At 41.7% G+C, this 13,250-nt stretch overlaps 1 protein-coding gene across 3 annotated transcripts; it reads left to right on the top strand.

Annotated features, from left to right (window-relative positions):
- Positions 1-1,271: 1,271 nt before the first annotated feature.
- On the top strand, positions 1,272-11,513 carry LOC307031596 (Fc receptor-like protein 5). Of its 3 annotated transcripts, XM_079668832.1 has the most exons (7): positions 1,272-1,712; positions 7,451-7,816; positions 8,149-8,184; positions 8,370-8,624; positions 9,123-9,362; positions 9,437-9,619; positions 11,198-11,513. In XM_079668832.1, exons 2-7 carry the CDS (start codon positions 7,675-7,677, stop codon positions 11,308-11,310), a joined length of 969 nt encoding a protein of 322 aa, XP_079524958.1. In that variant the 5' UTR covers positions 1,272-1,712; positions 7,451-7,674; the 3' UTR covers positions 11,311-11,513. The 3 variants fall into 3 exon arrangements, with proteins under 3 accessions (XP_079524958.1, XP_079524957.1, XP_079524959.1); XM_079668831.1 differs by lacking the exon at positions 1,272-1,712 and having other exon boundaries at positions 7,016-7,816; XM_079668833.1 differs by lacking the exon at positions 1,272-1,712 and having other exon boundaries at positions 7,016-7,943.
- Positions 11,514-13,250: the final 1,737 nt, after the last annotated feature.

Genomic DNA, 13,250 nt, shown 5'->3' with positions numbered 1-13,250 from the left:
ATAAAGAGATCATGTAAATTGTGCATTATGTAAACAACAGACAACTGTTGGCTCCTGTGGGCATGACCTAAATAAGGCAGTTTATTTTGGTTTTATGCTGGGCCACGTCGTCATGTTATCCTCCCAGTTTTGCACTGAATTCGGGTGGGGGAGAGTAACGCCATCTCCAGTCAAAGAAGTAGAATCGTGTTCCCAAGCTAGCATCACTGTTAGCATCGAAATCGCTGTGTTTACACCAGTGCCCGTCTGACTGTTTACACCGGTTTACACCGACAGACGCTGTGCAAAAGACTTCCGGCGGAAATGAAGTGCATTTGTGTAGGGTTATGGCGCTACCCGTGGTTTGTCGCGTAAACTTGTCTATAGGAGTGAGTTATAACCTCACACTGGTACGTTCCTGTGTCGTTGACGGTGACGCTCTTCAGGAGAACAGAAACGTCTCCGTTCTCCATCTTTGGATCACTCAGCTCAACACGACCACGATAACGTGGATTCTGGTAGCTTTTAATCAGCTTGTTATCTCTGAAGTAGAATACGTATCTCTCCAGCCCAGGTCTGCTCCACTCTACCACTGTGATATCAGCATCTGTGGGACCGTTGCACTGAAGAGTGACGTCTTCTCCAGGCTTTGCCTCCACCTTTTCTAAATGTGGAGAAAAACAGAAAGGCAGAAGTCTTTGCAGTTACACCCCCTCGAGAAATGTCAGCTGAACATGTTTTACAAATCGCAATCCGCGCCTCTTTCTCTGATATTTTTAAATATCTCCAAGCGGCAGACATGTTGGCTGTGAGCCAGCCGCGAGCATGGTCGCGCGCCGTGCTTGTCGCAGCGTTTTGATTACGTCTTCACAACAACACGTTACCAAACTTATAGGTGCATTTGTTGTTGTTGAAGGCCTGGCTGTTACAGTCTTTATTTACACTAGTTTGTTGTAGGCCTCCTGGCCTAGATGTTTATTTTAAAGCACCTTGGCTTTGTTCTGAATGCACTTTGTTGTAGTTATCCTACAGAGAAAAGAAAATGCACTTGACTTGGAATTAATGTACTGTATGCATTCAAAAGTGCTGAATAAATGTTTTATGGACCCATAATAGTGATTATTATTTAAGTTAAGTGTTGCCATAATCACGTCTTTTTCCATAATCAGGTAGCTGAACAACATTGGTAAAAAATGTATACATTATATATATATATATATATATATATATATATTAGACCCTCCAGAAAAACGCGATTCTGCGATCGCAGAATTTACCGCATAATCAGCAAAATGGCGCAGATTTCTAAAAGGCCGCATATTTATCAAAAGGCCGCATAATCCCTGCATTTTTCCACACAAAGTTGAGAAAAAAAAAAGTTAACTCGTCTTGACGTGACTTCATCAGCTCGCGCATCACAGAATGTAAACAACACTGTATAGAGTGAACGTGTGGAGCTCACACGATAGAGAAAACACCAAAATGAAAATATCTAATCCATCTCATTTACCGACGAACATTTCTACTAAAGACCGGGCAAAAAGTGGGGTGAAACTATTCTGCACTCCGTGCAACTGTATGTTGGAGCATAAGAGAACATCGACGGTGACGACCCGCTTTGATTCATTCAAACATTCGAAAATGCTTTCTGCTGCTGCGGACAAGAAAGCCAAACAACTCACGTTCACGAGGCATCAACATCCAAAACCCTTTCGAGGGCTACAAGAAACGAGGTGAGTAGCCTACAAGATTGAAGCTGGTCAGATAACGAACGAGTAAATGAAAACAGAATGAGGCGGAGAAGTGTGTGTGTGTGTGTGGGGGGGGGGGGGGGGGTGTGTGTGTGTGTGTGTGTGTGTGTGTGTGTGTGTGTGTGTGTGTGTGTGTGTGAGAGATTAAAATAGCCCAATTGCTTTTACAATAAATAAACATTGAATTTGTTTAATTGAATAGTAAAGGGGTTTAATGTTAGTGGCAGGTTGTGTGTGAGAGAGAATAAATAAGACAGCCCAATACTTTAAAAAAAATCGATAATTTTTTCCCGCATATTTAGCATATTTCGCAACTTTCCGCATATTTCCCAATTACCGCAGTTTCACCGCATAAAATCACATAAAACCCCGCATGTTTAATCGCATAATCAAGGAATTTAGCCCGCGTTTTTCTGGAGGGTCTATATATATATATATATATTTCTATTAATAATTTTCGGCCTTTCGGCATTGCGTTTTCTGTTTCCTATTTTCGGTATCGGTTTCGGCCAATAATTTCCCATTCGGTGCACCCCTAATTAGCACATTTTAATCTATGATACTTTATACCTCTAGTAAGTAAGTGATCATGGTCGAGCTCACTGTCCTGTGCGAGGAAGGCATGGAGGCAGCCTTTGAAAGGAAGAAGGACAAATACAGAAAGCTTCATGAACTCATAGAGGGAAAAAAATAGCACAGTATGTGGAAAATATGAAAACAGCACGTTGAAAAAAAGTAACGTTACGTTAGAATAACATGAAATAATTCACAGTAAAGCATCTAAAAAAACATTTAAGAAAGTCAGGTTATTAAAGTGATCAAAACTGTATTGTTAAATCAGTGTTAAAATCACAAACTTTCCATTTAGAGTTTGATTCTTTAAGAAACTCAATTCATTACAAAATAATTCTTAGTTTACCAAGTTGTAAAGTTTTGCATCAAATCTGTTCATAGTCTTAGTATAGTATTTCATATATAATTTAGAAAGAGTCACAGTGTAGAATGTCCGTACATTTATTTTAAAAGTACTAGTATAGTCTGTCAACAAGTATCTTGAAAAAAGAAATAATAGTATGTAGTTAAGAATTGTATTATTTAGTTTGTCTGCAATGTCAGTATAGGATTTTAAAAAATAAAGCAAGTCATAGTATAGTTTGTCTAAAAGATCTTGAAAAAAAGTCATGACATTGTGTTGACATGGTTTTGAATAAACACATCACGTCAAATTGTATCAAGTGCATCAGACAACTCCAATTACTCCATTTGAACCATATTATAAATATTAATCCATAGGTTAATCCAATGTGTCTGTCACTTTTAAAAATTATTGATAATCCATATTTTACATAAAAATCGGAGAATAAAAATGAACTGCTAATGGTAGCCAGCAGAGTGTATGCAGCTTCCGGTTTTGGCTACGCGTCACTCTCACTCCTTCTTTGGTAACGTGTGTGTGTATGTGGAACTTCCCCTCTATTCCATTGGCTCTAGCGGTTAAAAAGAGATGTCAATCATCAACATCGACCAAGGGGGGCCAGAGATAGGTCAAATCCACCCAAATGACCCAAGAAGTGTTTTTTTGGTGCTAAATCTCTCTGAAAAGGTCAAATATCACTTGTTTTGCATTAATCTAGATACAGGGTACTTATTATATGTTATAGTTTGGATTCCTAAAGCTTTTTGTCTACCATCCAATCATTCAAGGGTGGTTTTCACTAGAAGTAATTCAATCTGAATTTGCTTTAAAATAAAAACATCTATACTGATTCTGACTTTTCTACATCCAACTCACAGGTGTAACCTTGCTTTGAGAAAAAAGATGATTAATTTAACCCTTTTAGAAGGGAATGGTCATTTGTTCTGGGAATGTCCTTTTCTAGCCTGAGACCTGAAAAACAGGCTCAGGGCTTAACAGGTTAAGTTAATGTTAGTAAGGAGAACATGTAAAGTGGGTCTGAAATTCATCCTTTCACACTGTTCTCGAATAGCTCCTGACACGTCTAAATATAACTGTTTGACTCTATCAAGCTAAACTGATACAGCTCAAATACATGAGCATAATGTAAAAACCACAGAGATGACTATGAGAGGGCCGTCAGTAAACAATAGAAAAGCACATACGCACATTTTACACGTCTCTGTTCCAGCCAACACAGCCATAATCAAGTAATGTGCACATTATGCCAAATCGTCTCACAACAATCACAACAGTCAGTTAGATAAGGGTGGGTTAAATGCAGATGAAATTTCCAAACATTGATCAATGAAGTAATCTATTATTAAACTTGTGCCATTGTGTCACTCTAAAATGACGCGAATAGTAACTTACTCACCCGTCACTTGTAAATAAAGTCCATGCTACGAAGGAAATTCATGACAGAAGTTTAGCTCAGGACACGCTGCTAGGCGCAGGGGGCTTACTGTCATTGAACATCAAAATCTGATAGCATCTATTTCCACATCTACACTCCATCAGCTGATTATTTCTATTTGCCTCGCTTTATGAGTTTCACATCACTTGTGCCTTGTAACGCAGAGTTTGCAACGTCACAAATAAATGGGGCCAATCTTGAGTCGGATGTGAATGTGTAATCTAACATTTTTAGTACGGATAAAGGACAAAAGGAGTGGAAATACAAATTAAATGTATTGAAATGTGAACCAAAAGTTATCAAAGATGAACCATCAAAAATGTTTTAAATAAAAAGCACATAATAGACAGAAGTTTATCATTCTATCAATACTTTTGGGGACTTGTTCACACACCTTACTCAAAGCTAATTGGGGACGTTCACCCTAGTGAAGCCTTTCTTCACTAGTACATCAATACCTTTAGGGTTGACTAACAGACTATTGGGGGGAACTCCCCACCACAGTAAAATCATTTTACCAATGAGGCTCAGTCATTTACATTAAAGGGTAGAATTCTAAACCAAAGGAGTTAGTGAAAACCATAAATTATTCCTCCTTTTTTCAGTCGCCCAATGAACATGCCGTCCGATATGAGTACCGGCTCAGCTCTGTGTGTGTGTGTGTGCTCAGCTCAGCTCTGTGTGTGTGTTCAGTGTGTGTGTGTGTGTGTGTGTGTGTGTGTGTGTGTGTGTGTGTGTGTGTGTGTGTGTGTGTGTGTGTGTGTGTGTGTGTGTGTGTGTGTGTGCGCGCTCAGGTGTGTGTGTGTGTGTGTGTGTGTGTGTGTGTGTGTGTGTGTGTTTATTATTATATTATTAAGATCAAATTACATTATTATAATAAGAGGAAGTGTTAGAGCCAGTTTTTTGTTTTGGTCAAAATAATTTTGCCATCAATCAATCAATGAATGAAAAACTTGGGTCGCAGGTTCCTCAACAGTGCATTACAAGACATCTATCAATATGTGTGTATACACATAGTCGTATATATTGCTGTGTTGAAGCACTTATTTTAACTGATATTATACTTAAGCAATAGCTCACGACAGGCCGTGGTATATGCTCATTATATCACAGCTAAGGGGCGTGGTTCGGCCCGACGCGAAGCGGAGGGTCGCCAAATATCACGGCTAAGAACCAATCAGATTGCTTGATTTGACTTGTCCGTTTTATAAATATGAATTATACTCTTATATAAGATGTATGTAGATAGTATAATAAATGTGCAGAATGACAGTTTAATGGTGGAGGTAACATGTTTTTAAATATATCTACGGTTGTAGTTGAAGAGTTTGTAAATTAACATGAACCGAAGCTGTTGCCTGGCAACGCAATCACACAACGTCACGTCCGTTAATTCCACATCCACCTGGATTAACATTGATTTAATACATTAATGTAGCCTTTGTTTCTGCTAAAAGAGGTGTCGACCAGCTGGGGCAACAAGAAAATTGGCAAAATCGAGTGTGGTTATTAAAAAATAAATCATTATTATATTAATATTGACAATAACAACGGACCTTCGGGTAGCATTTGATTGGCATTTCCGGGTATATCTCCACTGGTTGGACCATGTTAACAATACGGTGTAACTGTCACTTTTGAAGGGACGAAGTTCTGACATGTTCACGTCTTGTCGTGATACCGGGTTGGTTTTTTGAAAACAAAAATGTGTAACTAATGCACCATAATGCATTCTGACGAAAAATACAAATGATTATGAATACAAATTAAATAAAAGAAGCCTCCTGAGTTACTACAAGCTATAAAGTAGATTTTAAAAACGTTTCATAGAATAAAAGCTTACTGCGTGTGTGCACCACGACAAATGAGCCTCATTCACTTTACATTGGCGTTGTTTGCGTTTTGCAGACACGTAAATGTAGCAGAGTCCGTGACTACATACTGCGGTGTTAAGGAGTCTTGGTGGAGTCACGTATTCTGGTGAGACAAGAGAGGTTTCTCAATACTCTAATTTCCCCTCCTCGACTCCTCGACTCCTCTGTCCTCCGGTAGTGACCCGGAAATGGATTTCAGCGCGCCATGTTGAAGGACATCTAATTTCTCTGAATGCACTTCGAGGACCGAGGATCGAGCGTCGAGGAGGCTCTCTGGAGGAGCTCTAACCGACGAGAGAGGAGAGAGGAGAGAGGAGAGAGGAGGCTCTCTGGAGGAGCTCTAACCGAGGAGAGAGGAGAGAGGAGAGAGGAGGCTCTCTGGAGGAGCTCTAACCGAGGAGAGAGGAGGCTCTCTGGAGGAGCTCTAACCGAGGAGAGAGGAGAGAGGAGGTTCTCTGGAGGAGCTCTAACCGAGGAGACACTGATGGGTCCTCCACGGCTCCTCCACGGACGCATTTCCGGGAACGGTGGAGGCGTGACGCACGGCTGGACTTATCTCAGCCAATCACAGCTCTGCATGCATCCCCTGGATATTATTTTAGTAACTGCTCATCACGACGCGATGTTTCCAGTGAGAGCAGCTGAGAGGTCCGTGCAGAAAGCAGAGCAGTGTGTATAATATATATCACTCAGTGTAACAGACCTACTCTCTGTATCTGCTTTAGTTTAGTAGATATCTACAAACAAAGAGTCCAGATGTTCTAAAACCATTTAGTGCTTCACAAAATAAAATACACAACGGCTGTAGCCTGATGATGCTTTAGGAGCTGTAGGTGTGTGTGGTACAGTGTAGGTGTGTGTGTGTGTGTGTGTGTGTGTGGGTGTGTGTGTGTGTGTGTGTGTGTAGGTGTGTGTGTGTGTGTGTGTGTGTGTGTGTGTGGTACTGTGTTTGTGTGTGTGTGTGTGCGTGTGTGTGTGTGTGTGTGTGTGTGTGTGTGTGTGTGTGTGTGTGTGTGTGTGTGTGTGTGTGTGTGTGTGTGTGTGTGGTACAGTGTTTAGGTGTGTGTGTGTGTGTGTGTGTGTGTGTGTGTGTGTGTGTGTGTGTGTGTGTGTGTGTGTGTGTGTGTGTGTGTGTGTGTGTGTGTGTGTGTGTGTGTGTGTGTGTGTGTGTGTGTGTGTGTGTGTGTGTGTCACTGTGAATGAATCAAAGTAAATATCTAAGTGGTCATGAACACATCTGTCCATCAGACAGAGGGCTGCTGTACCTCCTGTTATCATTAATGGACGTCTCTTTAAAATGACCGCACAGAGGAGAGGAGTTCTCATTTCTCTAACCGCCTGCTGCTTCCCCTCCTCTCTCCTCGGTTCCCCTCCTCGGCTCCTCTCTCCTTGGTTCCCCTCCTCTCTCCTCGGTTCCCCTCCTCGGCTCCTCTCTCCTCGGTTCCCCTCCTCTCTCCTCGGTTCCCCTCCTCAGTCCTCCGCTCGCATCTCCTGTGGGCGGGACTAAGTCTCGAGGATAGGAGTCGAGGAAAGGAGTCGAGGAGGGGAAATTAGAGTATTGAGAAACCTCTCAGGTTGGTTGTTGTGTTCACTCTGACTGAAAGAGTATTTTCTAATTTATGTGGAAGCTATTTTATTTAAATGAACCGCAGAAGCCTTGTAGCTAAGAGTAAAACTGATAACCTGAAGGATTAGTAGATGTGTTTCAAAAGGTGTTCAGAGTGGTTGAAGGAAGCGGTGACAGGAAGGAAACGCTGGTGTGGGCTACTTTCAGAGAAACAGTTTGATGTCACATCACAAAGAGGTACAATGGGTCCAACAAGTCTTCAACGCCTCGTCTGTAAGTACAATCTTTATACTGTTAGCATGAGGGAAGACGTTCAGATATCATAAACACATCTGAGAGTTCACTGACCTGCACAACAAGCATCCAGAGTCTGGAGAGATGGAGCTCTCTTTACTGTTTGGTACGTTCAGGAGGAACTGCTAACTAATATGATTGTTGTGGTGCATTCAAGTTCATGCTGAAAGAGAAGTCTGGTATTTCCTCAACTTCTATCCAGTCTGACTCGTGCTAACTTTGCTCTACATTAATGTGTTCTAAAAGCACCATACAGACCTGTTGAAGTGTCCTGTGTGTCGCAGTAAACTCACACTGTGGTTTCTCCTCAGTCCTCACCTCCCTGCTGAGCTGCTCCACTAACCAGGGTCAGTACACTTTCTCCGTCTGAGAAACTCAAAGCTGTGTCTCTGTTGACCTGATGCATCACTTTAGTCTCAGAGTAACTGAACTCTTTTCTGTCCTCACAAACTGAACTCTGCATGTTAGATTCATCAGTGAACATATCAGTTCTTCTTCTTCTTCAGTGTTTAATAAATCTTCCTCCCTGCAGCTCGTCTGACGGTGACTCCCAGCAGCTCTCAGGTATTTAGAGATGAACCTGTCTCTCTGAGATGTGAGGATGCCTCTGAGGGATGGACTGTGAGGAGAAACACCAGCATTGATAACAGAGCTGAGTGTAAAGACTGGGGAACACCTGCTGGTTCCTCCTGTAACATCAGCTCCATGAACCCTTTTGACAGTGGAGTGTACTGGTGTGAGTCCACAGAGGGATCCACCAGTAACACCATCACCATCACCGTCTCTGGTAAGATCAGCCTCTCTGTTTCCGCATCAATACTAAAAGTCATTTAAGAAGTTCATCAGAAAGAGGAAGCTGGATGACCTCAGAGCTGCTAGCTTGTGCTAACCACAGGGTACAAAACACACAATCTCTCACACACACTGTCATCCACTAAGATACTCCTCAATTCAGTCTCATACTTTGGTACTGGGAAAAACTGATGTTTAACATATTATTTATTTCTAAAATATAATTATTTTAGAGAGAAAATGCTCTTTTTCTAAAGTGTCCTCTGAAGTGCTGAAACTCCAGATGGTCCTCACAAGGATATACAAACAAGAATACAGTCCCTGGAAATCATCAAATACTCAACACTTCGTCTGATTAGCTCCAGATTCAAAGGTTTGAATGTCACATGAACATAAGCTGCAGTGTAGAAATGGCAATGAAAATCACTTTATGTGACGTCTTCTCCATTTGAACATAAATACAGTTTGTCCTGCCATCTCGCTCTGTGTTCAGGTGGATCAGTGATCCTGCAGAGTCCTGTCCTCCCTGTGATGGAGGGAGATGACGTCACTCTGATCTGTAGAACAAAGATGGCCGACCCCCCCTCTGCTGATTTCTACAAAGATGGCGTCTCCATCAGGACTGAGTCTGATGGTCACATGACCCTTCTCCATGTTAACAGGTCTGATGAAGGCCTCTACAAGTGTAGAGTCCAGAATAGAGAGTCTCCAGAGAGCCGGCTGTCTGTCTCAGGTGAGGAGCTTTCCTTTGGTTTCAGGACTCATTCCTTCAGATGTTCACCTGACCAGGTGTGATTCTCTCTGCAGAAAAACCTACGACCACCGTGAGGCCGCCCACCTCTTCCTCCTCCTACCCGTCTACTACCTCCTCTGCACCTCCTGCCTCCTCCCTCCACCTTGTGTTCAGGGTGATCTGCCACCTGGTGGTTTTCTGCCCGTACTGCATCTCTACTTTCCTCATGGTGTCTATATATCGAGAGAGGGCCAGAGGTAACTTCTCTCAGTTTGTTCATCTAAAGCAGCGGGTTTCAAAGTGTGAGGCGCGCCTCCCCTGGGGGGCGCCAGAGAGCTTCAGGGGAGGCGCAGCGTGAGAAAAAAAACAACGAGAAAAAGACGAGTAAAGTGATGCTTGCACACTTGTGGCTGTCTGTGGAGACCGAGTTCCCCCACCTCGCCAAAAAGGCTATAACAGTGCTCATTCCCTTCACCTCCACCTACCTGTGTGAGTGCTCATTCCCTTCACCTCCACCTACCTGTGTGAGTGCTCATTCCCTTCACCTCCACCTACCTGTGTGAGTGCTCATTCCCTTCACCTCCACCTACCTGTGTGAGTGCTCATTCCCTTCCCCTCCACCTACCTGTGTGAGTGCTCATTCCCTTCACCTCCACCTACCTGTGTGAGTGCTCATTCCCTTCCCCTCCACCTACCTGTGTGAGTGCTCATTCCCTTCCCCTCCACCTACCTGTGTGAGTGCTCATTCCCTTCACCTCCACCTACCTGTGTGAGTGCTCATTCCCTTCACCTCCACCTACCTGTGTGAGTGCTCATTCCCTTCACCTCCACCTACCTGTGTGAGTGCAGGTTTTCCACATTGACTTTGATCAAAAGCAAGTACCGGTAAAGGCTGCAGCCAGAGGATGATCTGCGTTTATTCCTCTGTGCATCAAACACGCAGACTCATTGTTCCCACTAAAGTAGGGGTGAGTGTAGTAAGGAGGCAAAGTTGACGTTCAGTGTGTTGCCGGGAGCATGTAAGGATTTATCCACCATGTCGAAAATGTTAAAAAATGTTGTAAAGATATGTCTTGAGAACACGGCGTGCGGAAATATACGGGTCGTGCTGCAGCTAGATGTGCCTGTCCTCTGTAAGAAGGTGTAGGCGACTGACATGCAAGGAAGAACGGCTGTCCACAGGCTGTTCCAACTTTAACAACTGTATTAACTTCCAGGGTAGTGAATTGAACATGCAATTGTAATTGGGTGTGTGGTATATTTTCATGCACAGACACGCATGTTCCACAACACACAAACTGAACAACACTCAATTTTCCGATCGCTACCAGCGTCCTTGAGATCTTGTTATAACAACAAGTGCACGTTACTGATGCAATATGGTTGAGACCATTCGGGCTTATTCTAGAGGGGTGCAAGGAATAGTCCAAGTAGTGGGAGAGTTTTATACAATATGTTTAAAACATAAAGATAAAAAGGTTTAAAAAAGGTATTGTTTCATGTTTTAAGGAGGTGACGCTACTCAGCCAATCAAATCGGTGCAGTCAGCACGATAGATTCAAACACACACAGAGAGACGAGACAAGAGGAGAGAAACAGTCTTCATGTTCTCTTACTGGACCTCTTTGAAATGCAATTGAATACCCCTGCATTATAGCAACAACAACAATGATAATAATAATAATAGCAATAATAGTTGGGAGGGGGGGCGCGGCTGTTCTTATGTTCTCTGAGGGGAGGCTCACCTACCCACACTTTGAAAAGCCCTGCTCTAAAGGGATTTAATCTCAGCCAGAACTCTTGATATGTTTTCTACATTTTCTTTCTGACAACAGGAAGTGACCAGTCTGTCTCCATGGCGATGACCCCGCCCACCCACGCTGAGCAGGGATTGGACGATGACTACGATGATGTCATGTCTGCTGTCACCACGGAGTATCAGTTCTGACCTGATCTTAAGGCCCAATTCCAAACCACACCCTCCCCACTCCCCCTCCGTCTGTAGTCTCTCTCTCCGTCTGTAGTCTCTCTCTCAGTCTGTAGTCTCTCTCTCAGCTGAACGAGGCTCCTCCTTCCAGGTGGGGGGGGCAACAACGGTTTCAAATCAGCTTCTGTTGAATAAAACATTAAAGAAATAAAACTCAAAAAATATTTAATGGTGTTTATTTTATGTTTTTGTAAAACACTTTTTGATTTAAAAACTGATGTTTATAAGATTCTAAGTTTTTCCAACAGTCTGCAAATATACACAACTTTATAATAAAATGCACACTTTTACCATTTTCTATCTAAACGGGTATATGGTCCTGAGTTAAAAACAATACGAGCTAACAGGAAGTCGTTAACATCTCTATGTCCATATTAAATGTCTCTTGTTTTGCAGTTACTTACTAAGAAAAATATCACATTTTATTTGTGTATTCTCTATTTTCTTATTTGAAGCGTTGCACTGCTTACATCGGACCAAATCAGATTAATATAGTTTTAATGTATTTAATATGAATTGTTACCGTCACTATTCAAGAGGAATATATTTGAATATTTGGATACAGTTAAAAAAAAGGCTCACATTAAACTTCCTTTTTTTGGTTATAAAGCAGAAAAGAAAGCACATTTCCTATTTAAATCAGATATATAAATATATACTGAGTTTTTGTAGTAATTTGCTAAATTACTATTATATTTCTTTTTTTTGTATATTTAATTTGCTGTAAAAAAAATGGTTAAAATATATTTAATAATATCAATTACTTGAATAAATAAATGTATCGTAATATTTCTACCTTTCCTCCTATTTGTTGTATGCATTAAATACAAGTCCTTGAGAACCTGCTCGACTAAATTAAGATTTAAAAAAAATCTTCCACAGCTGGTTTTTAAACATTATTTATTTAGGGAAATACAGATAAGCACTTTATAACCCTCCGATTCCAAACCTGGCTCATTGGTCCAGAGTGTGATGGTGTAAGACAGTATTAGATGTATTGTTAATATCTCACCGAGCAGCAGGGGGCAGCAGAGCTCTGCACATCAACCTTTATCATCAGGGTTAAAACATGAGTTCAGTTCTGAAAACCCGTCAGAATCTACCAGTGTATTCTGTATGAACATGCATCGCAGCATTAAGAGTCATGAAGTCCCTCTTTCTAACTCAAACTAATGATAACAAAGAGTGAACCGTTCAGATCGAGCTCCAAACACACATTTCCTGGATCCGTGAACTTCCTGGTTTTACATGTTATTTGTAATACGATACGATATACTGTATTGTCCCCGTAAGGACATTTGTTCTGGACTGTCCTGCAGTTCTGCATACATGTACATATACACACACAATAAACATTAAAATACATTCACATATCATCACTCATGCACCGTTTGAACAAACACAGACGCACATCCGTCAGTAGGCTATGTGCGTCTGTGATTGTTCAAACGGGCAACCTGTTGCACAACCCTCATGGCCAACATTTAAAAGTATATTACATGTGAGTGTTTCGAAGCTTGATGGCAGGAATGAGTGCTTAATGCTTATAGCAGTTCAGCTCGTGGGAACCCTGACTCTTATTTATAAGCAGCACGTAAAGAAGTTCGGAGGGAAAATATATGCATTAAAAACCTGCAGAAACACACACTGAGCAGAGAGAGAGAGTGTGTGTGTGTGTGACAGTGTCTGCCGAAAGAGCAACACTTCACCCAGACAATGTCAAAATGCTGTTGTTCTTGAACAAGAACACATAGACTTGTACTCTTGGATATTGAGTCTTGTATGTACATCACTATGTATGTAGTTGTGTTGTGTAGTTAGTAACACATGTAGAGTTCTAGAAAAGACATGGTGTATACACAAGTTGGAAGGGGGCACAATAAACCTGACGAGTTTGAATT

This window comes from Notothenia rossii (genome assembly GCF_949606895.1).
Source record: "Notothenia rossii genome assembly, chromosome: 3".
Lineage (NCBI taxonomy): Eukaryota > Metazoa > Chordata > Actinopteri > Perciformes > Nototheniidae > Notothenia > Notothenia rossii.
This window is presented reverse-complemented; position numbering and strand designations above follow the sequence as displayed.